Here is a 22,234-nt window from a genome sequence, read left to right as displayed (position 1 = left end):
GCGTGCAGCAGTACTCAGAAACAATATCTACTATACTATAAAAGAATATGGCCTGGAAGAGTTTCGCTAAACCGGCCGGCCTAATCCTACATCCGGCCCTGGAGACCGATTAGCCAAATACATGTAATGTAGTGAGCAATAAGCTAAGGTAGTTCAATCTGCAATTAATTATAGAGTTCCAATCGATATCACACATACATATGTACCTCACTAAAGCCCTCCCTCTTCATACCCCTTCAAAAAAAAAATAGGTAATAAATATACACAAAAAGTTGATACTCCACCCACGGGTTCTAATTCGAGATATTGAACACTGCTTCCCGTGAAAGTGTCGTACTTCCCGAGCATCACTCCCACCCCCGGAGTTGAACCCACGACCTCCGGACGTCTCCGGACCCAGACGTCTCTGAGTGGCTCAACCCACGCGGTGTAGCAAGACGAGGCGTCTACCACTAGACTACCTCGCCTGCACAACTATAGGCCGGGAAGTAATATTTAAGGGAGTGAGTGGAAAAAGTGAGTAGGGGGACACCTAACCCTGTAGTCACAATCCACCACGAACGTACTCACTGGCCACCCTCTTGTATTAAGTATATAAAACAAACTATAGTACCAATTGCGGATTTTTGATATGGCGGCGGCCTTACACTGCGGTGCACTCATATCTATGGCTATTCCTTCAACTTACATAGAAAGGAATATGTGATCAACAAAAGCGGTTCATAAACTGTAATATCTTGAAAGAATTATTGTACACATCCCATTGAAAGAAAACGCCAAACTTTTATATATCATTAAATGCCAAACAACTTCCTTTATTCCAGACCTTCAAACTCCGCATCTCCTTTCTCGCTCTCTTTTCTTCTTCTCTTGACTTCCTCAACCAACTCTTTCCACTCCGCTTCTTTTTGTTTTTCTTCAGGTGCCATCTTATTCTGGCGTTCCGCCTCTCTCTTCTTACCTCTCTTCTCTCTTCGAGCTTCCCTTACATCTGCCGCATCCGTCTTCTCAGACCATGCCTCAGTCCTCTTCCGTTTCTTGTCCTTGTCGTTCTGGTGTACCTTTGAGTATTCCGGGGCACCAGTTTCCGCGGCGACTGCGAGTGCTTCAAGCCGTGCCTTCTCCTTGACTTTATCGCGGTACGCGAAAGTCGACATCTAAACACTATTAGTTGCCGATTCAAGAAAACAAGCCTAAGAGGACCTACATTAACTTCCACACCCAATACAACCTTCTCCACGCCTTCAGCTCTCAACTCCGGCATTTTCGGCATCCTTAACAACGCAAAAGCCTCCGCCAAGTCTTTCCACTCAATGTCCTTCACCCTAAATATACTCGCAGTCTGGTGTTTACTATGTGCTCTAACATGTGACACAAACGCTTTCATGCCCTTCTCATGGAGCGCCCTATCTCGCAGCACCACAGCCCTCAACTTCTGCACTACTTGTGCAGTCTCTTCTTCAGTGGGATTTTCGGCGTCATATGAGTCTTGGATAAGCACGAGTGGCACAACAGGGGTCTTCCGCACTTCCAGAAAGTCGATGTAGCCCTCTTCACGGCCCCGAGAGAGGAAGATGACTGCAAGACCCTTACGGCCGGCACGACCGGCACGGCCGCAACGGTGAAGGAAGACTTTAGGATCTGTAGGGGGATCAATCTGAACGACAAGGTCGACTTCGGGGATATCAAGTCCACGAGCTGCAAGGTCTGTAGTCAGTAGAATTGATGGCGAGGTCGAGGAGGTAAATTGCGCAAAGTTGGTTTGGCGGATCTTTGGTGATTGCTTTCCATGTAGAGGAACAATGGTATAGCCTCCCGATTTACTCTTTGGTCCCGGAAGAATAGCAGGGAAGAGTGAGGCGAAGTAGTCGACGGAGACGCAATTGGAGAGGTATATTATCGTTTTCTGAGGCAGATTCGTAACCGGGAATAGGCCTGATACAGGGGAGAGAATGCGCTGAAGGTGGACCAGCCTCTGTCTCGGGGTTGCTAGGATATATGTCATTGCTAAACTTGCTGGTGTTCGTTTTTCCTTCTTCGCAGTATGTACTTTAACAGCGATTTTGACTGGATTTCGGAGACCGGTTCTAACAAGACTGCCGACGACTGCATCACTGACAGATGCACTGAATAGCCCTGTTCTTCGCTGCTTAGGTAGACGGGAAATGATTTTTGTGAGGGTTTCTTTAAAACCCAGATCAAGAAGACGATCTGCCTCGTCCAGAACTAATGCTTCAAAAGAGTCGGTAGTGCACAAAACATGCTGTGATGCTAATAGCTCGTTAAGGCGTCCCGGAGTTCCAATGAGAAAGTTCGGCGACTGCTGCAGAAAATTCTTAAGGTCTTGCGCTGGGGGTGTAGTTCCACCTAGTAATAGAAGTGGTGTAATCCTCGTCGCCGAAGGGTCGGCCTCGGCACCCTCTTTCGAAGCTGAGGGCGCATGGAAGGCTAATAGTGACTTCAAAACCGAGTGTATTTGAGTTGCCAATTCCCGAGTGGGCGAAATAACAATTGCACCAACGTGATTCTTCTTTTTGGGTTCTCCGCGTAGAAGTCGCTCTACAATAGGGATTAGAAATGAGAGTGTTTTACCACTCCCGGTGACGGCTTCGACGACGACGTCCTTATTACCCATGAATAGAGGAATAGTTGAGGCCTGTACTGGTGTCATTTTTGAAAACCCCATGCTATCCACAGCGTCAAGGACCCAGGGAGACAGTTGAGGTTTGAGCGACTGCCATGATTGCTTTGCGGGCGTCTCTGACGGTGGGGCATCTTCAGTGGTAGGAGGTTCGATTTTGAGGATCTCTGCAGCCACAGGCTTTTGTTTCAGAGGCTTCTGCTTTTGTTTTGGTTTCTTTTCTGTAGTTGAGGCCGGCATTTAATTAGTCGGTGGACCTGATTTTCACCAGCGGAGGATTGATTATGGAGGATTTATTTTTTATTACACTCCAGTAGATTGCCAGTGAAGACTCTCGGTAGGGTAACTCCTCCCACATGCTGCACAATTAGTGGGGCTTCAATTTCAACCTCGAAATACCATTTGGTTCAAACACCCCCCCAATACCCGCCATGAACGCTCGTGTAGCACTACGGTGGGCTGGCCGACCCTCACTCGGACCCATCACTACCTCAATTCCTACTCTTCTGACCTTCCAGCGCCATAAATCCAGCGGCTGGTTCGGTTTTGGTGGTAGTAAAGATGAGCGCAAAGCCCCAGCAGCTCCGGAGTCAGAAATTTCAATTGCCGACGCGCAGTTACAACGCGGAGATCTTGCAGGAAATACCCTTTTTGACCAGGAGGAAATGACCACCGAAGACGGCTTTCCCGTCCTCCCAGTTGTCAACCCGCTCATTATCGACCCGGAGCGTCACAAGTGGACATGGCCGAAGCGCGCCGACGCCCGCGAGCACCGTCGCCGTGGGAGGCTTTCGAAGAAAGAGCAGATCATGCAGACGGAGAAGGAGCTACTGGCAAAATCACACATGTTCAAGACGTCGCTGAAGAAGCTTGGTCCTATTGCGAGGCAGATCGCTGGCAAGAGTTTGGACCATGCAATTACACAGATGAAGTTCTCGCCAAAGAAGGCGGCCAGGGACGTACTGGGACACTTGAAGCAGGCAAAGAACGAGGCTATTCTCCACAGGCGTATGGACCCTGGGCAGACGTATATTGAGCAGGCGTGGGTTGGGAGGGGCCCTTTTGAATTCGCGTCGAGCCATAGGGCGAAGGGACGGATCGATAGGCTGAGGCTGCCGTATACCAGTTAGTTAGCCCCTAAAATGAGAGGTGTTTCTAGGTTTTGGTCGTGTGATGGCGCACTAATGAGATGCTTTTTTTTGCTTTGAATAGGTCTCACGGTTGTCCTGAAAGAAGAGAAAACGAGAATCCGGATCATGAAGGAGAAGGAGGAGAAATATATGCGAAAGAAGCCGTGGGTACAACTCCCGAATAGGGCTATCTATGGCCAAACGCAGTATTACAGGTGGTAAAGGAAGTAAACATAGTAAAGAATCTTGTATATTTGCATTAGGGTGAAAATAAGTCTTCTGGTGCGGAAGAAAAATCCTGTATTATATTGATAAAGTGACTTTGCATTTACTCCAAAACCTAACAATTCAGCTCACAGTATGTGTATTTGATAAATAATTTATGCTTCTAAAACTTTCCAAGGTGGTCCTATGAAAAAGTCGTAGCATACATGTAGGAAGTGGGTGAGAATGTACATTCAAAACTTCGTGAGGTTTTAGTTCATGTTAGATTTGTGAGGTAGAGAAACATGATGTTGGTGAACGGGGAATTGTTATTGTTGAGTTTCTGTTGAGTCTATATGAGATTTCGAATAAAGTATAATGACGGATTCAATCACAGATCCATTAAGCCTGCCCTAAAAGAGAATGGCTTGGCGACATTATTTAGGTTCTGTACCAGGTATTAATTACCGTCCAGAGAAGGCTGACTAGTACTAATACGTGTTGGAGAATGTGACCCGAGCTGGTGGGACAATAACTTCTGTGATTGTTCCAATATCTGCAACTGTAGATCTCAGCCCTGCCTCCCATATTGTGCGGTCGGGTGCTATATTCTGGCCAATACCAATCCTACTAATCAATCATTGGTTTGATGTAATCTTTACATCCTATTAAACCACGATTACAACTCTACAATTAATTAATAACTTATTCCCTTTTTAAAATTAAAAGCTAAATTCAATTCGTTTGAAAACCCGCAAACCTTTTTCCCATCCACCTATTACTTTTGTTTATTTAAAGAATAGAACTCCCGAGTGACCATTCATGATTCACTCAATGTGAAACATAAAACATCACTCAAGCCTTAACAGCCTTCCTCTCAAATGCCAGGAAATTATCCCCTTCAGTACTTTCCACAGGTACGAAGCCACACTTTCCCAATACCTTGACGCTTGCCCCATTTCCTGTTTTCACCTTGGCTCCGATGACACCATCCCCACCATACGTCTCCAACCACTTTCCCAAAGCTTCACTGGCATAACCTCTGCCCCAGAATTCCTCCACGAAGATATACCCGACTTCAGAGTCGGTGCGGAAGCACCCAACGATACCAATCATACGAGACGATTCTTTTAAAAAGACACCGTAGTTGCGAGAGGATGGATTTTTCAATAGGAGAATCTCAAGCCATGTTTGACTCTGCGATAGAGTAGAGCAATTGCCATAGGTGCTATATTGTACGTTTATATTAGAACCTGAAAAGACTATATCATTCTAGATAGGGATGGAGATGGGGGATGTTCTTACGTCCACTTAGTGGCATTTGGGTTGGACCAAATTCTGTGGAAATCATGCAGGTTTGAAGCCTGAAGCTCCCTGAGCTGGATACGATTCTTGGGAATATAAGACATCATGTTTATGATATTTTGGCTGATGAATTTGTGGAATTAGACGATTTTAGGTAGAGTGTGGTTGGGGGGGGGGGGGGGGTGTGCTGGGGTGGGAAGGATGAAGAGGATCTGAGTGACGGCGGAATATATAGTTGAGCTAGAGCTAGTAATGCGCTAATGTGGGTTGTGGTGATCTTCTTACTACTGTATCCTGATAATTTCCGGGGTGTACAGCTTATATAACGTTTACGATACGGGAATTCAATGGAAACCCCACAACTCATTAGAACGGGGTAATTTAGCCGGATCCGAATGGACATATAGATAAGTACATGTATGGTTGCATGAATACATGTAAATGTACCTTTGATACAAGTAATTAATTGTACTACATATATCAATCATGGAAAGGTGCATACAGGTACCTAAATTACATGTACATATATCTATGTGGTTACAATTTCTAGCACTACATGTATTATTCCAGGTAGGCCAATCACATATCGATTGACCCCCTTGTTACCTCATGGCGCATCTCTTGCTATTTTTTTTTTTTTTTTTTTTTTTAAATCATGTAGTTTTATTGATTCTAGGTACAAAACTCGCATCTCTTGCTATGTGGGCCAGTATTATATAATTATGCATGCAGTACACTGTATACGCCCGGGCACCCATTAATAATAAGAAAGTGTTATCTTTCTCTACTTAATATCACAACTCCTCCAAACTCTGTACACCGACCTAAAGATAATGAATACGTATACAGCAAAACCTATCATAATTCCACCCCCGCAGTGGCCGAATTTTGCTAGAATTATCGTAGGGATAGTGTTTAGAGAGAGGTATTTGTTAACAAACTGCAGGTATCGTCCCCTCCAACCGCTGGAAGTTTGGTAGGGATGGAATTTCGAGAGGGTGGAATTATGATAGGTTTCTCTATACTTACATCAAACGAAAACGCTCCTTAAAGTCTATAGGAATATCGGTATATCTACACTCTAACTACGATGCAATCTGACACGCCCTACCCGACCGGCCTATAGAACTGCCAATGCTCTGTTTAAAATATCTACCAACTCATCCGTTTCCTCTAAACCAACACTGATTCTTATGAGATCGCTTGCCACCCCAAACTGAGCAGCCCAATCTAACTCCCCATAATGCGCAAGCAGCGTGTATGGGGAAGCTAGTGTGAAGTTTGTACCAAGACTTGGACCCTTCGAAATTTCCATTGTATCAAATACAGCAATGGCATCTTCACGGCTATAAAATGTCACGCTAAGGAGACCTCCGTATCCACCATTTTCGCAACGGCAGTTGTCATAGTAAGGTTTCGTAGGCGAATATTTTGGATAGTATACTTCTTTAACTGTTGGAGAAAAATGAAAGATTAGTTAAGTAGAGGCATTTAAAGGATTGTAGAGGTTACCCCGTGGATGTTGCCTAAGTAAATCACTGATAGTTTCGGCGTTTTTATTAATGCGCGCGATCCGAGAAACAAAGTCACGGCTATTTCTTTCCAGAAACAATGCGTCTTCGCCCCAGTAATTATCTTCGAATTCAGTGTTCAGAGTCTGTTTAAGCTGTTGATAATAGCGGCCCTTAGGATTCAAGACAGAACTAGTTTTGGTAAGCAGAGTATTACAAAACCTAATAATTGTTCAAGAAGACCAACCTGCCACCCATGACGTTAGCGTCACCACTAAAGACTTTCGTCAAGCTGCTGACCACCACGTCCGCATACGGAAGCACATTGACATTGAGGAAGTTCCCCACTGTTTCATCGATAACAACCGCAAAGTTGTATTTATCGGCCAGTTCTCGAATCCGCACCAGATTGGGCGCTTTAAGCAACGGATTTGAAGGAAACTCGCAGAATAAGGCTAGTATTTCTTCTCCGGACTCACATTTAGCCTGCAAATCATCTAGATCTTCCTGGGACCCATTGCCGTAGAAGTAACAGCCCGGCCCGAATTTTTGGAGGATTTTGAGTGTATCGATATATGGGAATCTGCATTATGTGTTAGAAATCCAAGACGGTTCATGAAGTCCATTTCATACCCATAGGAAACACTCTTCTTATATCCCAATGCTGACATCAAAAACCTATGAGTATTGAATATCGCACTCATTCCGCTTGGGTGCAAATACACATCATTCTCTGAAAATCCTCCCTCAAGTCTTCCACCCTCATCTGACTGCTCTAAAGCATCATTAGGTGCTAAGTTTGACTTTAAAGTGCCTGCAATCCTTCTACGAATAGCTAACTTTGCGTTCTCGATGAATGCGACGTCAAGGTTGCGCCCAAAGCGCTCCTCGACATATGTGGAACTGTCTTCGCCAATTTCCCCATTTAGATCGCTCTGAGAATGCACCTTAGCATCAACCCTAGGTAGGCGCGAGTAGCGCTTCGGCCCTTTTGGGGCTAGGGGTGGAGTAGGATTGTTATCTTCGAGCTCAGCGGCCAAGCTCTTCTCAACCAATGAACCTTCCTCAAATTCTCTCTGACAGAACTCTGCCCTACGGCTTGAGACCCCATCACCACTATGCTGCCAGAACTCCTTGGCGCATTTAAACTCTTCTGCAGGGAATAGTACTGCACATAGGTCTGACCAAATTGGAGTTTCCGAATCTTTAGGTGTTTTGGGGTTCTTTGATTTGTTGTAGACAAGCTCAATGACCCTAACATTTGGCGCAGGGATAGTTTTAGATCTCTGTTTAATGAACTGCTTACATTGTTTAGCAACCCCAGGAGAGGGGAAAAGCATGGCATCTTCGTCCGGTTGACCGAACTTCTGGAGGATTGATTGTACAAGTTTCTGGATACTTTTATGGATGTAGAATCTGGAGGATTTTTTGTTAATCTGGGGCAATTGATCAAACTCATAGTATGCCAGTTCTGGTGGGTGTATTTATGAGAAGTATAAATGACAGATTGCCAACCTTGGATATCCAGTCTTCATTTTACTCATGACCCATTCTTGACCCTCTTCGTATCCAACATTTGCTCTCCATGTTGGTAGCGACACACTTACTGCCTAGATTTACTATGTGAGTCATAGAAGTACATCGGTGTAGCTGGATAGGGCAGTACAACGACTTACGTGTGGTGTATCAGCAGGTATGGCTGCGCCAACAATTGCATGCGTAGGGAGCATCGTGATAGTTTAAAATGAATTGATTTGGAGAAACTTTCTAAAAAATCAAAAATCCGAGGATATATATGAGATGCAACAGAGATCCTGGATCGTTGTCCTTATGGGATCGAAGAACGGACGTGTGGCTTTTATGCATCCTTTCCCTTACAGTGGTCCAAATGCGCTAGAGTTCGAGGAAGTTACCCGGTCGCAGGGCTCTCTGTCACTGGTCCCGGAACAAACAGCTTCCTCTATCTATAGCTCGAGAGCGCCGGAGATACGCTCAATTAGCCTTAGAACCCTCAAGCAATCCCAGAGAACCACTCTTTGGTAAGACTGTTAACACCACAATGTCATCTCTTTTCAGATCCTTTCGACGGTCCCAGATTACTAGCCCTTACATTCGTGGAGGAGGTATTAGATCCATTTCGACACTCCCGAATAATCCACATATCGTATTTCCTCTCTCAATTTAGTTGCTTGAATCATGTAGATATAGAGCTATTGCTAAAGAATTATTTAGTATGTAATTCCATCGTCAAATGGCAAAATCCTTTCTTTGCTTCCAACAGACCCTCCCACCCCCGAACTTTCCATCGGAACTACAACTTCTATCCCACCAACGCCTAATAGTTTCACAGAAAATCGCAATTTTCTCAAAATCTTACAATTAGTCCTCCGGAAAAATGTATACTTTGATCCAGAAGTGATAGCTTCAGCAGGAACATTTGCTTCGCCCGGTGGAGCATCTATATTTGGCGCACGGAAACGGCGGGCTACACCTGCCCCAAGCGATGGCGGTGGCGCAGGAGGTGCAAACAACCAAGGAGGGGCAGGTAGTGGTGGTGTAGGGGGTTATATACATGTATTTGATACCAGAAACCCACCAGCATTTGGGAGGATTCCCGATCCGGAGGACATTTTCGGAAGTGTATTGGTGGACGGGAATGGGCAAATTCAGCAAGAAGGATACGAGGAGTGTGGTTCGTACAGGCTGGTTACAAACGAGGGCATGTGAGTCTACCTATTCTCCACTCTTTTGAGCATATGAGAGTTTTACTAATTGCTTAGACTTGGGCTGAGTGATTACTTGAGAGGGAAGCTTATTGAGAAATTGAAAGATGAGGAAAGAACGCTGCGAGCACACGGCTGAAATTTATTTAAATAAACGCTCACTCCTTATCACCAGGCGCTCAGAAAAACAAAATATATGTTTGCCACACTTAAATGTCCGCACTACATGCAGATACAAGCTTCTGAATTTTCTTAGAGCCACGCATGACTACCACTACACTCGAGTGATGAACTGTGATTTAAATATCATAATTTTCTTGTATAAGTACGTTAAATTCTACATTCACTACTGGGTGATGATGGATTCTGTATGATAGTGGACAGGGGTTGTTTGCGGTATAATCGAGCAGCATGGCGTTGTCAAAGACCAGTCCTAAAATCCTTGCCCGTCACCAAATAGTATCCGTGGTCACCTCGTGAGTGTAGCACCCTATCTTGAAGGATTATGCGCTCTTCTTTCTATAAAAGCTGAAAAGAGTACGAAAATCGAGGGTAAGCATGCGCACATGTTTAGGCACGGGCTTAAAACTCGCGCCCACAGGTCTCTTCTTCAAGTAATCAATTCTTTTATGGAGTCTGATTTTGCGAGTGATCTCTCATGAACATCGAAATTAATCATGTACTCGTATAGTTAAGGTACCCTAAAGTATTGCATTTAATTATCAAACCACTTCTCGCCTTGGGATAAGTAGGCGGCCGTGATATGCAGAGTAAGCTATACTTATGCCCACGAGTACCTTGATCATAATTCGGCGAGCGTATTGCAACACCAGCTGCTGCTCCTATCATTTACGGGCGCATTACATATAGGTGTCGAAAGAAAGTGACATTTAAAAACGACGCCCTAAACTCCGTGTTGTCGCTGGAAATGTCTACACCGCTCGGTATCTTCTTACAATGGCGCCGAAACGGCGGAAACGGCACCTGCAAGGTTGAAGGCTGCCCGATTGGTGATTACTACATCGACAGGATATTTCCAAGTCATGAATTTCGCCCACGCTATTGGTGAAATTGGGTTAGAAAGTTTTTAACAGGAAGTAACTCTAAAATACGAGAAGAACATACTCCAGTATGCAGTCCTTCGCCCAACCCATTTGCCGAAGAAAGGCACAATGACCATGCCCATCAATAGCTCCAACTGCCTCAGGCTTTCCTGCCACTCCTCCTCCGCATCGTTGTAGCCACCATCGCTGTCGCTGTCGCTGCCATTCTCAGATACCGAGGATAACGCGGAATCATGGGATGGAGTTGGAGGGGGTATTTCGATCATGGAGGCGCTACCCTCAAGGGAGGAAACAGAGGCGTCGGGTGTGTAAGCATACCCTTCCAAGTCCGAATCGGAAGTAAATGATTCTGACATGATAAACAGTTCAAAAAAGCGGCTGAATAGGCAGAGGTGACTTTGCTTATCTATCCACTTTTTCGAGTGTTGTTTGAGTTGATTACCGATATACTATTCGGATGGAATTGGTAAGGTCGAATGCATGTGGGGAACAACGTAGTGCGCCAAGCGATCGACAACCTGCGTAGCCGTGGCTGACTCAGCAAGAAGATGTCACCGCAAGTCGTCGGTGCTGTGAAGTTTGTCAGGGGGCGTACTTATCATACCATACAGCACCTATCAAGAAAAGTCGCCGCCCTCTCGCTCCCTCCACGTCTCAAAAGAATTCTTGTGTCGCGCAACCCCCGCGTTATCACCAGTATTCTAACGAAACTCTTACTTGTTAATATCTTTCTACCCACCAGAAGTCAGACATCTCGTCTGTCACACGCGTACCGAACAGTAGTAAGTGAGGAGCAATGGCGAAGAAGAAGAAGAGGGCAAATCCCGAAGTCGAGGAGCTCCTCGCGCGACCATGGTGCTATTATTGTGAACGCGACTTTGACGATTTGAAAATTTTAATCGCTCATCAAAAGGCTAAACACTATAAATGCGAAAAATGTGGCAGAAGATTGAATACTGCTGGTGGTAAGTCATGCCTTCCCATTTGAATAGAGTGCCCTTTTTAACTGTTATTAAGGCTTGCGGGTTCATATGGAGCAAGTCCACAAAGAACAACTTGAGGCTGTTGACAATGCGATTCCTGGGCGCGAATCTATCGATCTTGAGATTTTTGGCACCGAGGGGATCCCCGAGTCAGAAGTCGCAGCCCACAACCAGCGGATTTTGTCGGCTTTTGCCCAGCGAGAAGCTGATCGCCGCGCTGGTTCAGGACAACCTGGTGCTGGATCTAAACGGCCCAAAATCGACATATCAAAGGATCTTGACCCTGATGAAATCAAAAAGAAGCTCGAAGCTCACAAAAAGGCGATGGCGGCAGCAGCACAAGGTACAAGTGGTAACGGCGCGGTCCCTGGGCCCCAAAGCCCTGGTAGAAGCGCGAGTCCAGGCCAGGGAGCTTACGAGGTCCAAGGATCACCTCCTCAGGGAGCTTATGTGGGTTCTTTTCATTTTTCATATGTTCGCAGACCTATATTCAACATATAAGCCTATCGATATAAGAATTACTAACTCTGTGTTAGCCTCAGGTACAAGCTACTAGTCCGCCACCGTTCCAACAGGGTGTTTATCCCATTCCACAGGCACCTGGACCATATCCCGCCCCAACTTATCCGCCACAAAACCAAGGACCTTTCCCTCCAGCTGCATACGGCCAACCGCCCTTCCCACAGCAGCCGATGCAATTTGGTCGTGGAGGTGGGCCACCAGCGTCCTTTAATGGCTTTCAGCCGCAGCAGCCGCAGCATCCATCTTTCACGCACAATCCGGGTGGCTTCAATCCGCCTCAGCATAATCAATTTCAGCAAGGACCTCCACCTCATGTACAGCACCCACAACACCCACAACGCCATCAAGTTCCTCCAGTTCCACCTCTCCCACAGGCTCACCAAATACCGGGATTACCCCCTAGGCCTAATGCCCCAGGACTGCCTCCTCGTCCTAACTTTAATAACCCTGGTATGGGTGGCATGAATAATGGCGGGTTCGGCCGAGGTGGTCCTAGTGGCAGTGGTAGTGGAGGAGGAGGAGGTTGGAACCAACCTCCTGCACATCAGCAACAGCAGGGTGGGTTTGGCGGCCCAGGCGCGTATGTTCCTCCTCCACAGGGACCTTCACAGCAGTTTGGTCAGCCGCAGCAACCGCAGCCGTTCTCCCCCCATCAGCCGCATTCTCAACAACAATTCGGTGGCTTCAGTGCTACAATGCAGCACCATCCACACCAGCCGCATGCGCAGAATAATGGATCGGCAATGGGCCACCAGGGAAGAAATGACAGCTCTGCATCTTTGACAGCAACAGGTGTAGAGGGCGTTAAAATGGAAATTCCAGATACAAGTACTTCAAACGTTATTGTGCCACCAACAGAGAAGAAGAAAGATGAGAAGCCTAAAAGAGAGACGAAAATGGTTTACGGTGATAATGAAATTAGTCCGGTAAGTTAACTGACCATGCTTCGTGGTCCTCCCAAATTTCCTGACAACAGCTACTTATATCGTTTTTGCATTTTACAGGAAGAAAAGAGAGCTTTGCTACCGAGGTATGAGTACCATCCTCCCAAATCGTCGGTTGAGGTTGCGACTACAGCATAAGGTGGCTCTTGACGGTGACGATAAACGGATATTCCTTAATCTTCGTTCCTCTTCTTGTCCTTTTATTGCTTTTTCTTTTGCCTTTGACAGTCCACGGAAGACCGAATAACCCCGAAAACTCACCAACTCGAAACTAAGAACGAAATCAGCAATACAAGAAATGAGGAAACTTAGTTCAATTTCCATTCTTTTGGATCATTTTCGGGAACGGTGGTCAGTCGTTGTTCTATCTTTTGTGTTTTTGATTCTTTTTCTTTACTCTTTTTGTGTGTGTGTGTGCATCTTTTTGTTTCTCGCGTGGAGTTCAGCGGTATGTGACGGACGGAAGAACGTACGAATGAGACGTGGTATATGGTGCTTGCGAGGTGGGTGAAACAAAAACGGGGATCGGGGTTGAAAGAATATCCAAGAATAAAAGTGAGCATCCTGCTTCCAGATCAGCTATCAGGACAGGGAAAGAGAGCGAGCAGGCATAATGAGTCGACGCCAGCGCGAACAAAGTCGACAAGCGAAAGCGAAAAAGAAACATATTCGATATTTAGGGACGTGGCTTGCAGTGGACGATGGAGTGATCGAGAACGCTGAACGGTTAGTCTCACATTGGGTCTTCAACTTACAGTTGCTTTTTATTTCTTACCACTCTGTTTACATTATGGCTTCGTCTTGAGGTGTTCTATTGTCTTCTCTGTCACTTTAATTTATCATTTCTAGATGTCTTGTAGCTGCCTTCCCCTCTCATTTCTCCTTTCCGTTTCCCAGCTTGATCTCTTTCGCGGTGCTGGTGATCTTTCTGGTAAGTGTGGTGTAAGATGAGTTCTTATTTTCCCTGAAGTTTTGAAATTGCGTGTGTGTAAACAAGTCGTTTGTTGCTCTGTGCTGTGGAGGCTGAGTCGGCAGATCTTGAACGCAAAAAGAAAAAAATACTTCACGCCGCGCGATTAATTACCTAGACGAAAACGAATGCGCCAACTAGTCCGAGAGTCGAATAATTTTCTGCCTTGTAAGTTTAATTTTTCTTCTGCATACTGTTTGTTACTTTACGGTATGATGTAGGGCGTTTTTCTCGGGGGTTTAGTTCAATAAAATTACTTCCTTCATCTTGGCGCGTTATGAATCCGTCTACCTGCCCGGATGTAGATGCATCATTCATTCTGGTTGGAGAGTGGTGCTGCCATATCATTCACAGAGAATCACTCGCGAGTCGTTGGTATACTTTGGGTTTACACACATATAGTTACCTCGGCAAGTGGGATTTTGCTGTAGAATACCCTCGGTAGCAGAAAAAAGAAGAAAAGGATGGTCAATAAACATGGTAGGGCCCGTTTGGAAGACGGGGCTGGTAGAAACATATTTTTTTTTACCTAGCCTCTGTTGCTCTGTTTCGGACTTAGATTGTCCTTCCCGATTTCACACCACTTCCCGGCCCCGAATAACAGTATCACAAGATATACTATAGCACAGAGTATGTACACACATGTAGGAATGGAGTGATTATCAAAACCCCCTTACCGTGGGGGTTTGTAAGCAAACTACATGCAACAGGTATGAGTGGTGTAAACGGATCATTTTAAGGCCAATGTATCCACCCCTCAAAGTGCTGTCCCGTGGTCCTGGCTTGACGTATCTCCCCGTAATTTATTTCCTTTTTCTGCGTGCCAAACAAGCTTTTAGTGACATCTGATCCCTGAATGCCACTGCACCCCGGTTAGGGCCCCAGCATACCCGGAGAGGTGTATCTACGTCACCGGCCAAAATAGATAGAACCCCGCTTGCTAATATTTGTATATTATAGGCATATGAAAACTGTCGGAGCCCAAACCACTCAATGAGTCTCTCAGCATCAATCGCGTATTTCGCAAAGAAACGGCCGTTCGTGATTATCAAAGAAAGAACCGCTTCACTCAAATCATCTATCAGATTCAAGCCAATTGCAACAATGCCTCAGAAGCGCGCTTTGGAAGATTATCCCCTGGCTGCGAAAGGGCCGTTGGAATGCGCTTTAGAGGTGTGTTTTCTAAAACCTGCAGAAGTTGATTATATAGCTCTGACAGTAGTGTAGGGAAGAGCACTTCTTAATTCTTCGTTCTTTAATAAAGGATCTGCATTTACGGTCCAAGAGCGTAAGGATTTTGGACTTGAAGGGATGCTGCCAGTCGCCATTCATACACTTGGTGAGGGAGTTCTCAATACAGCATGCATATAACGAAGTATAGCTGTTGATAGCTTGTCTGTAGAGGAACAAGTTGAGAGAGCCTACGGACAATATTCTTCCCGCGATAGCCCGCTTGCGAAAAACTCTTTCATGACTAGCATGAAGTACCAGAATGATGTATGTATTACTCGGATAAATTAGTATTTATAACTTTATTATTGGTACTAACCTTACTAATACATATAGGTTCTATACTACAAAGTAACACTTTTAAGGAACAGCCTGGAGGGAAGAAACGAGCAAACCTAACAAGAACTTCTTCTTCTTCTAGCTTATCGGAACGCATATTAAAGAAATGTTCAGCGTGATATACACGCCCACCGAGGGGGAAGCAATCGAAAACTACTCTCGCCTATTCCGTAGACCTGATGGTCAGCTCGGATTCCCCTCTACCAATAAAGATTCATACCTAATGCTATGTAACTTTCATAGGCTGCTTTCTCAATATACTCGAAAAGGATAACATAGGGCCGATACTTAGCAAATTCGGTAAGGAGGAAGATATTGACTACATCGTTGTTTCTGATGGCGAGGAGGTTTGTTTGATTTTCCGTATGTTCTGGTTGGCGAAAAGCTAAATTTATGCCCGTAAAGATTTTAGGTATTGGGGATCAAGGTGTAGGCGGGATTGGCATTAGTACGGCAAAGCTAGTATTGACGACGCTTTGTGCAGGGGTGAGTACTTTCGCCCCCTAATCTCATATTGAACGGGCTAATATTTAAATTAGGTACATCCAAATCGGTAAGTTTGAGTCAGTGAACCTTATCTATCAACATAAGCTGATTATGCCCTACAAGTACACTTCCAGTAGTTTTAGACTGTGGTACAAATGTACGAATATGGGTCCCAACTATGTTCATCCCCTGGAAGCTCTTGTAGCTAAAGCATTGTCATAGAACAAAGTCCTGATCGAAGACGAACTTTACCTCGGCCTTCGCCAGCCCCGGGTCCGGGGCGCAGAATACGGTACACTCCCCCCTTCAACTTCATTCATATAATATCACTCGCGCTAATTAAACGACCAAAGATGAATTCATAGAAATCTTTGTCCAGGCGGTCAAGAAACAGTTCCCAAAGGCCATGCTTCACTTTGAAGACTTTGGACTCCAGAATGCTAGGAGACTGTTGGAGCAATACCGGCCGCAGCTGACGTGTTTTAATGACGATGTACAGGGAACGGGGGTGGTTACTATGGCGGCTATCATGGCAGCTGCGAAGGTTGCGAAAATGGAGGTTAAGGATTTGAGAGTGGTCATGTTTGGAGCAGGAACTGCGGGAACGGGTAACATACCTATTTGGAGGGTGACTTATAGAGTGCTGACGGGGCTATATGATAGGAATTGCCGACCAATTTAGGGATGCGGTGGCGGCAGGAGGCAAGAGTAAAGAGGAAGCGACTGCACAAGTCTGGTAGGTTTTGAATAACTCCACTCCACTGAGACATGTAACACTCAATACCTAATACTCATACCACCACAGGTTGGTCGACAAGCCCGGTCTCCTCCTCAAATCCCACGGCGATCAGTTAACCACCGCACAAACCACCTACGCCCGCGAAGACGAAGAATGGTCCTCCAAAGATACTAAGGACCTAGTGACAATCATCCGCGAAGTCAAGCCACACGTTCTCATCGGCTGCTCCACTCGCCCAAAATCATTCACGGAGGAAGTTGTAAAGGAGATGGCAAAACACGTGGAAAGGCCTGCAATATTCCCCCTCTCGAATCCAACAAAGCTCCATGAAGCGAGCCCGGAGGATATATATGCCTGGACCGATGGGAAGGCGCTTGTGGCTACGGGGTCTCCTTTCCCGCCGGTTGAACATAATGGGAAGAAATTTGACATTGGTATGTTTCCCGGGGAAATGCCGATTTAATGTAATACTAACACACCATACAGCTGAATGCAACAACGCCACTGCCTTCCCGGGCATCGGTCTTGGGTGCATCCTCTCCCGCGCAACTCGCCTCAGCGACAAAATGCTCGTCGCAGCAATCGCCAGTCTCGCAGCACAATCGCCCGCCCTAAAAGACCCCACAAGGCCGCTCCTGCCAGATGTAGAGGATGTACGAAGGATCAGCGCACAGATAGCCTGTGCGGTTATCAAACAGGCGGTCGAAGAGGGCTTGAATAGGATTGAAGACATACCGGTGGATAATGAGGATCTTTTGGATTGGGTGAAGGGTCAGATGTGGAATCCTGTGTATAGGCCGTTGAAAAAGGTGGATAAGAGTACTAGCTCGAGAGCTGCGAAGGGGGAGTTGGGGATCGGGAGGTTGGGGGCTTCGGAGTAGGTTCGTCAGTTAGTTTATAGCTATCAATGTCGTGTTGCTACTAATATAACATTCCAAATTCTTATGATCGTCCTGTGAGTTTTGACTACACGTAACATCTTACACCCCAGAAAATTACATACCTTAACTTATTACTTCCCGTATATCCAGATAACTCAATTCTTATTTTACTAACGCCCAAACAAGTATGAACGCCTCTGGCAGTCGCCCAGGAACACCCACAGCAGTGTCCAAACAAACCACAAGGGCAAAATTTACGGAAAAGTGATGCATGAAACTCCAAACCCAAATCTCCACACGTAGCTAGATACATGTACCCACCGTCAAGCTCTTCATTCCACACCAGTGCTATCTACACAGAATCTGATAAAGAGCCGGTTGAGTATCCTAGCTGTGCATATTATAAGTAATAAACCTCAGCTCAAATCTGCTAGCTAGCTAAATAATGTATCAACTGTTATTCTCGTAGCTGCACACAACTACATGTAATGAATCATCAATCAACGTTAGCGTATCAACTAACCCTTACCCTTAGCAACTACGAGTGATAAGATGTGTCGCAAATGTATTTCTCGAATTCCACATTGGAGAATTAATTCACCGTTAGAAGGAGAGTAGTTTTCTAGCGATTGATGGCTATATACATGTATATATGCTAGTAAGTAATATATAGGGCTAATCTCCAATCTGGCACTGCCGAACAGCCCCCAGTGATGCAAATGGAACACATACCGCAAGACTAAAAGCCACAAAATAGGCCGCCCGGCGCCTACATAAGTATATACACGCATAACCCATCAAGCGCACGCATAGCCCATCGCACCATCACCGTCACCAGATCTCACTCGCACCAACATTCGGCAGCGACCCCATGGCCAGTAAAATGTATGACACAGCACCAAACAACCGCTCCCCAAATTTCATACCTATACTACAAAAAAAAGAAGCTGAAGAAAAGAAGAACCTAAGGGAATAAAAACATACAACAGAACTTTTTCTTTTCCTACCCACCACACCACTCCCCCCCGCCCCAAACCCCACTTCCACTTCCACCGCGATCTAACTATTAGCCAACTAAACTAGAAAGAAAAAGAAAACTAAACTACATAACTAAGCAGTCCCCTGGTAAAACCTCGGCGGCATCTCCATATCCCAGCTGGGCCTCTCCACCACAACCATCTCCATGGCTTCAATGCGCTCTCCAGATGGGCCCCACGTGAACTCGTCTTTCCTGCCGACGGGCAGGAAGGCCATGAGATTTCTGTACCGGTTTGTTTTCCAGAACGGCTTATTCCGCTGCGGCTTTGAGAGCTTCTTGCTATCGCCATTGCTCAGCGGGTTCTCGTCCTCATCCTCTTTCTCATCGTCCTCATCCTTATCGCGAATGAGCTTGAAGGGCGTTTCAGTGTCGTTGTCGTCCTCATCGTCGGAGGTGATAACACACTTCTCAGACTTTGCGGGGGCAGAGAAGACAAGACCACGGGACTGTCCGAGGAGGACCTTGTCACCGGCTCCGCTCTCACCCTTCGCGGCGTATTCGCTGGGCGCCTTGATGCTGCCGTTTGCGTCGCGCTTCCGCTTCTGGCCTGTGACCTCCTCGGCTGCTTCTGCGGCGGGGAGGTCCTGCGAGAGGTCAAACATCCATACCCACGACGCTGCCCAGATCCAAGCTCGTACGCTGCCTGGCGATGAGACCTCCCAGACGATGCCGGCGGCGCGGTCTTTCTGTATCCTGAAGTCGTGCGGGAGGCGCTCGGAGGGGTTTCGGCGTGACCAGTCGGAGAGGCGGCCTTGGAGGATGTTGAACTCGAGGATGTGGTTGTCTTTTGCGGTGACGACGAGGAGGCGGTCTTCGTCGTCTGGGGTTTGGGACTCGGGGAGCTCTTCGAATTCGACGCCCTTCTCGGTAATTGTGAGCTGCGGGGGTGTGGTGGGGGGTACGTAGGGGCGGAATTCCATCGCTACGGCGGCGGATTTGAGCTTGGGGAGTGTGATGCCGTTTTCGTTGGCACACCACACGCCGGATTTGAGGACAAAGGTGTCGATCCAGCCGCTGAGGTCGGCGACGGCGAGGATGCTGCTGTTGCTTGAGAAGGTGGCACGGTTGATGGTGCGGTCGTAGGGGTGGAGGGAGCCTTCTTCAACCCGGCGCTTCTTGCCCTTCTTGGAGCGCTGCTGGAAGTTGTGGATGAGCTGTTTGCTGACTGCTGGGGTTGGGCGGTCTTGTCGCGCGAGCTCGTGTACGCTGCCAGCAAATGACACGGGTGATTTACCGCCGGAGATGGTGAGGACTACTGTGAGAATGCGTGAGTCGGGGGTGATTACCAGAAGCGATTTGCCGTTTGGAGAGAACTTGATGAGCCTGGCGCCTTCTTTTGCGAGCTCGATTTCGTCGGGCTCGTCGTCGGACTCATCGTCTTCTTCGGAGGTTTCGAGGGTTAGGGTAGTGGGTATTGTGATTTTCCGGACTCGAAGAGCTTCGGAGGAGCTGGACTTGAGGTGGAAAAGCTTGATTTCGGCAATTGTTGAGATTGCGAGAACGAAGTCTTCGCTTTCGGGGACAGGAGTGATTGTCGCTGATGTGAGGTTCTCTTCGTTCTATATTTGTATAAGCATTGGGGGAAGTCAATTGGGGGTGGACTAAAACGAACACTAAGCATAATGCGACTAATTAATTTTCTACCGCGCTCCTCGTCCTGACCGGCGAGAGGGTACATCTCGTCTCCATCGAGCTCTTCGATACGCCAAACTTTGATTTCCCGTCCCCACCAGGACATCATCAAGCGGTGTTCCGGGACTGTGGTAATTATTGGTGTCTGGGGGATCGCAGGAAGAGCCAGCTGGTGCTCTGCGCCGAATTGGCGTAAGGGGATAACGATGGGGGTCATGTCGACACCTGAATTCCGAGTTAAAGACAGCTAGATGAGGGTTATAGATAGGATGTATATATTACCTCCAGAAAGGATTGCACTGAACTTGCCACACTCATAGGCAGCCATTGCCCTCACATCGTGCTTGTGAAATCTCCTCCTCGCGGTCTGTCCCCACCGTCTTGCACCACCAATGTGCTTGTAGACAATGGTACGCATGTCGACACCGCCAGAGATGACCGTATCGCCATTGATTCCGCCAACCTCAACTGCTAGGCAGTCTCCCTCATGGCTCTTGATTCTCTGCTGGAGGGTGTAGTTCTTCCCATCCCAGAAGCAGACCTCACCCCTCGAGTCTCCCGAGACAATATCCCCATTCAGCAATACCTTCACCGACCAAACCAGGACCTCTCTGCCCTTCTCTTTATTCAGCGACATCCTCGATGTAGACCTTCCGGACCTCACATCCCACACACGGATCGTCGAGTCCGCCATCCCCGCAACCACCGTATACCGGTCCTTCCAGACCAACGAGAGCACCCTCGACTTCGATGTACCAGCCCTCATCAGACCCCTCACATACGTCATTTCTCCGCCAGCCGTGGACACCACCGTCAACGCCCCATCCTCTGTGCCCACGACAATCTTCTGCGCGGTCTCCTCCTCGCCGCCCTCTTCCCCCGCACCGGCACCAGCCCAGCGCGGCTGCGCAGCAATGCTCCAAATAACGCCGCCGTTGCAGTCAAGATGCGCCTTGGGCCGCCCCGCAGCCAGATCCCACTCCGTCACAACAGACGAGTACCCAATGCTGAACAGGCGCAGGGCGCCCTTTCCGGCGGTGGCATCGTGGTCCTGCACCCATGTGAGGCCCTCGATGGAGCGGTCCTGGCCGCCCTGCAGCGTGCTCTCGTGGTGCCAGCAGCTGCCGAGCGGGTTCCAGATCTCGATGGAGCCGTTTGTGCGGCCGATTGCGGCGCGGAGCGTCGGTGGCGGGGGGTGCGCGGAGGATGGGGTTGAAGGGTGTGAAAATGCGATAGAGGTGATCTGCGGGGGGGTGTAGTCGACGAAACGACAGCGGTGCAGGGAGACGTGCGTCATCCTGCTTGGTGGGAGAGAAATTGAGCTGGTGGTGGGCGTGGTTGGTGAGGTTGGTGCTTGTGGTGGAAAAAGAGAATATTTGGATGGGACGGAAAATTTTGTGGGTGCCTTGGCGTGGGTGGGTAGGGCGTGGGAAGAGCCGCACTGCAGGCGCATGGAGGGTTAGCTTGGCGGTGGGTCTGCAGTTGAGTAGTGAAGTGAGGATTACCTGCTGCCTCTGGACCGTATCTGAGAATTCTTTACAAGTTTTTTTTTTTGTGCCTTCAGCAGAGTATGGTTGAACTTTCTTGGAATTCGTTGATGTAGCAGAATATTCTTCCTGGATCATGAACAATCATTCGCAGGTTCCAATACTACCGGAAAGAGTAACTGTCACCTCCGGACCCCGAATTAACTAGGAGCAAAGATCGTCAACCAGTGAATAGACGAAGCGGGAAAGATTCCAAGGAGACTAATATGACGACCGCCCTCTGGCGGACATTACCATGCCACGACAAGTAGGTCATTGCTCGCAGGCTCATACTTAACAACCTCAACAAACGATACTTGATATCGACCTTCTCCTCGACTGAATATTCCAGACAGTGTGGCATG

General features: G+C 47.3%; 9 protein-coding genes across 9 annotated transcripts; 4 read left to right on the top strand and 5 right to left on the bottom strand.

The window, feature by feature from the left end:
• Nucleotides 1-815: 815 nt before the first annotated feature.
• LAJ45_02538 (uncharacterized protein) lies at nucleotides 816-2,881 on the bottom strand (the record flags this gene model as incomplete). The annotated part of the gene is made up of 2 exons (XM_046112129.1): nucleotides 816-1,157; nucleotides 1,208-2,881. The coding sequence occupies 2 exons, from the start codon at nucleotides 2,879-2,881 to the stop codon at nucleotides 816-818; spliced, it is 2,016 nt and encodes a 671-aa protein (XP_045975029.1).
• Nucleotides 2,882-3,072: 191 nt separating this feature from the next.
• Nucleotides 3,073-3,993, top strand: LAJ45_02537 (uncharacterized protein; the record flags this gene model as incomplete). Its single annotated transcript, XM_046112128.1, has 2 exons — nucleotides 3,073-3,766; nucleotides 3,854-3,993. The coding sequence occupies 2 exons, from the start codon at nucleotides 3,073-3,075 to the stop codon at nucleotides 3,991-3,993; spliced, it is 834 nt and encodes a 277-aa protein (XP_045975028.1).
• An 837-nt stretch (nucleotides 3,994-4,830) lies between these two features.
• On the bottom strand, nucleotides 4,831-5,387 carry LAJ45_02536 (uncharacterized protein; the record flags this gene model as incomplete). Its single annotated transcript, XM_046112127.1, has 2 exons — nucleotides 4,831-5,203; nucleotides 5,281-5,387. The coding sequence occupies 2 exons, from the start codon at nucleotides 5,385-5,387 to the stop codon at nucleotides 4,831-4,833; spliced, it is 480 nt and encodes a 159-aa protein (XP_045975027.1).
• A 1,013-nt stretch (nucleotides 5,388-6,400) lies between these two features.
• Nucleotides 6,401-8,521, bottom strand: LAJ45_02535 (uncharacterized protein; the record flags this gene model as incomplete). Its single annotated transcript, XM_046112126.1, has 8 exons — nucleotides 6,401-6,732; nucleotides 6,793-6,983; nucleotides 7,039-7,374; nucleotides 7,425-7,455; nucleotides 7,515-7,561; nucleotides 7,632-8,207; nucleotides 8,307-8,401; nucleotides 8,468-8,521. The coding sequence occupies 8 exons, from the start codon at nucleotides 8,519-8,521 to the stop codon at nucleotides 6,401-6,403; spliced, it is 1,662 nt and encodes a 553-aa protein (XP_045975026.1).
• Nucleotides 8,522-8,850: 329 nt separating this feature from the next.
• On the top strand, nucleotides 8,851-9,653 carry LAJ45_02534 (uncharacterized protein; the record flags this gene model as incomplete). Its single annotated transcript, XM_046112125.1, has 3 exons — nucleotides 8,851-8,955; nucleotides 9,024-9,514; nucleotides 9,572-9,653. The coding sequence occupies 3 exons, from the start codon at nucleotides 8,851-8,853 to the stop codon at nucleotides 9,651-9,653; spliced, it is 678 nt and encodes a 225-aa protein (XP_045975025.1).
• Nucleotides 9,654-10,466: 813 nt separating this feature from the next.
• Nucleotides 10,467-10,934, bottom strand: LAJ45_02533 (uncharacterized protein; the record flags this gene model as incomplete). Its single annotated transcript, XM_046112124.1, has 2 exons — nucleotides 10,467-10,573; nucleotides 10,640-10,934. The coding sequence occupies 2 exons, from the start codon at nucleotides 10,932-10,934 to the stop codon at nucleotides 10,467-10,469; spliced, it is 402 nt and encodes a 133-aa protein (XP_045975024.1).
• Nucleotides 10,935-11,374: 440 nt separating this feature from the next.
• LAJ45_02532 (uncharacterized protein) lies at nucleotides 11,375-13,165 on the top strand (the record flags this gene model as incomplete). The annotated part of the gene is made up of 5 exons (XM_046112123.1): nucleotides 11,375-11,543; nucleotides 11,596-12,011; nucleotides 12,098-12,103; nucleotides 12,158-13,009; nucleotides 13,088-13,165. The coding sequence occupies 5 exons, from the start codon at nucleotides 11,375-11,377 to the stop codon at nucleotides 13,163-13,165; spliced, it is 1,521 nt and encodes a 506-aa protein (XP_045975023.1).
• Nucleotides 13,166-14,741: 1,576 nt separating this feature from the next.
• Nucleotides 14,742-17,672, top strand: LAJ45_02531 (uncharacterized protein; the record flags this gene model as incomplete). Its single annotated transcript, XM_046112122.1, has 16 exons — nucleotides 14,742-14,795; nucleotides 14,875-14,895; nucleotides 14,958-15,170; nucleotides 15,225-15,336; nucleotides 15,400-15,494; nucleotides 15,564-15,578; nucleotides 15,649-15,748; nucleotides 15,810-15,913; nucleotides 15,972-16,052; nucleotides 16,106-16,119; nucleotides 16,176-16,209; nucleotides 16,275-16,344; nucleotides 16,406-16,660; nucleotides 16,716-16,788; nucleotides 16,858-17,225; nucleotides 17,278-17,672. The coding sequence occupies 16 exons, from the start codon at nucleotides 14,742-14,744 to the stop codon at nucleotides 17,670-17,672; spliced, it is 2,004 nt and encodes a 667-aa protein (XP_045975022.1).
• Nucleotides 17,673-18,782: 1,110 nt separating this feature from the next.
• LAJ45_02530 (uncharacterized protein) lies at nucleotides 18,783-21,640 on the bottom strand (the record flags this gene model as incomplete). The annotated part of the gene is made up of 4 exons (XM_046112121.1): nucleotides 18,783-19,295; nucleotides 19,350-20,270; nucleotides 20,324-20,568; nucleotides 20,626-21,640. 4 exons carry the CDS (start codon nucleotides 21,638-21,640, stop codon nucleotides 18,783-18,785), a joined length of 2,694 nt encoding a protein of 897 aa, XP_045975021.1.
• Between the last annotated feature and the right edge of the window lie 594 nt (nucleotides 21,641-22,234).

The sequence above is a fragment of the Morchella importuna genome (assembly GCF_003444635.1).
Source record: "Morchella importuna strain M04M26 chromosome Unknown Morimp01GS004, whole genome shotgun sequence".
Lineage (NCBI taxonomy): Eukaryota > Fungi > Ascomycota > Pezizomycetes > Pezizales > Morchellaceae > Morchella > Morchella importuna.
The sequence above is the reverse complement of the archived record's forward strand: the minus strand, read 5'-3'. Positions and strand labels throughout refer to the sequence as shown.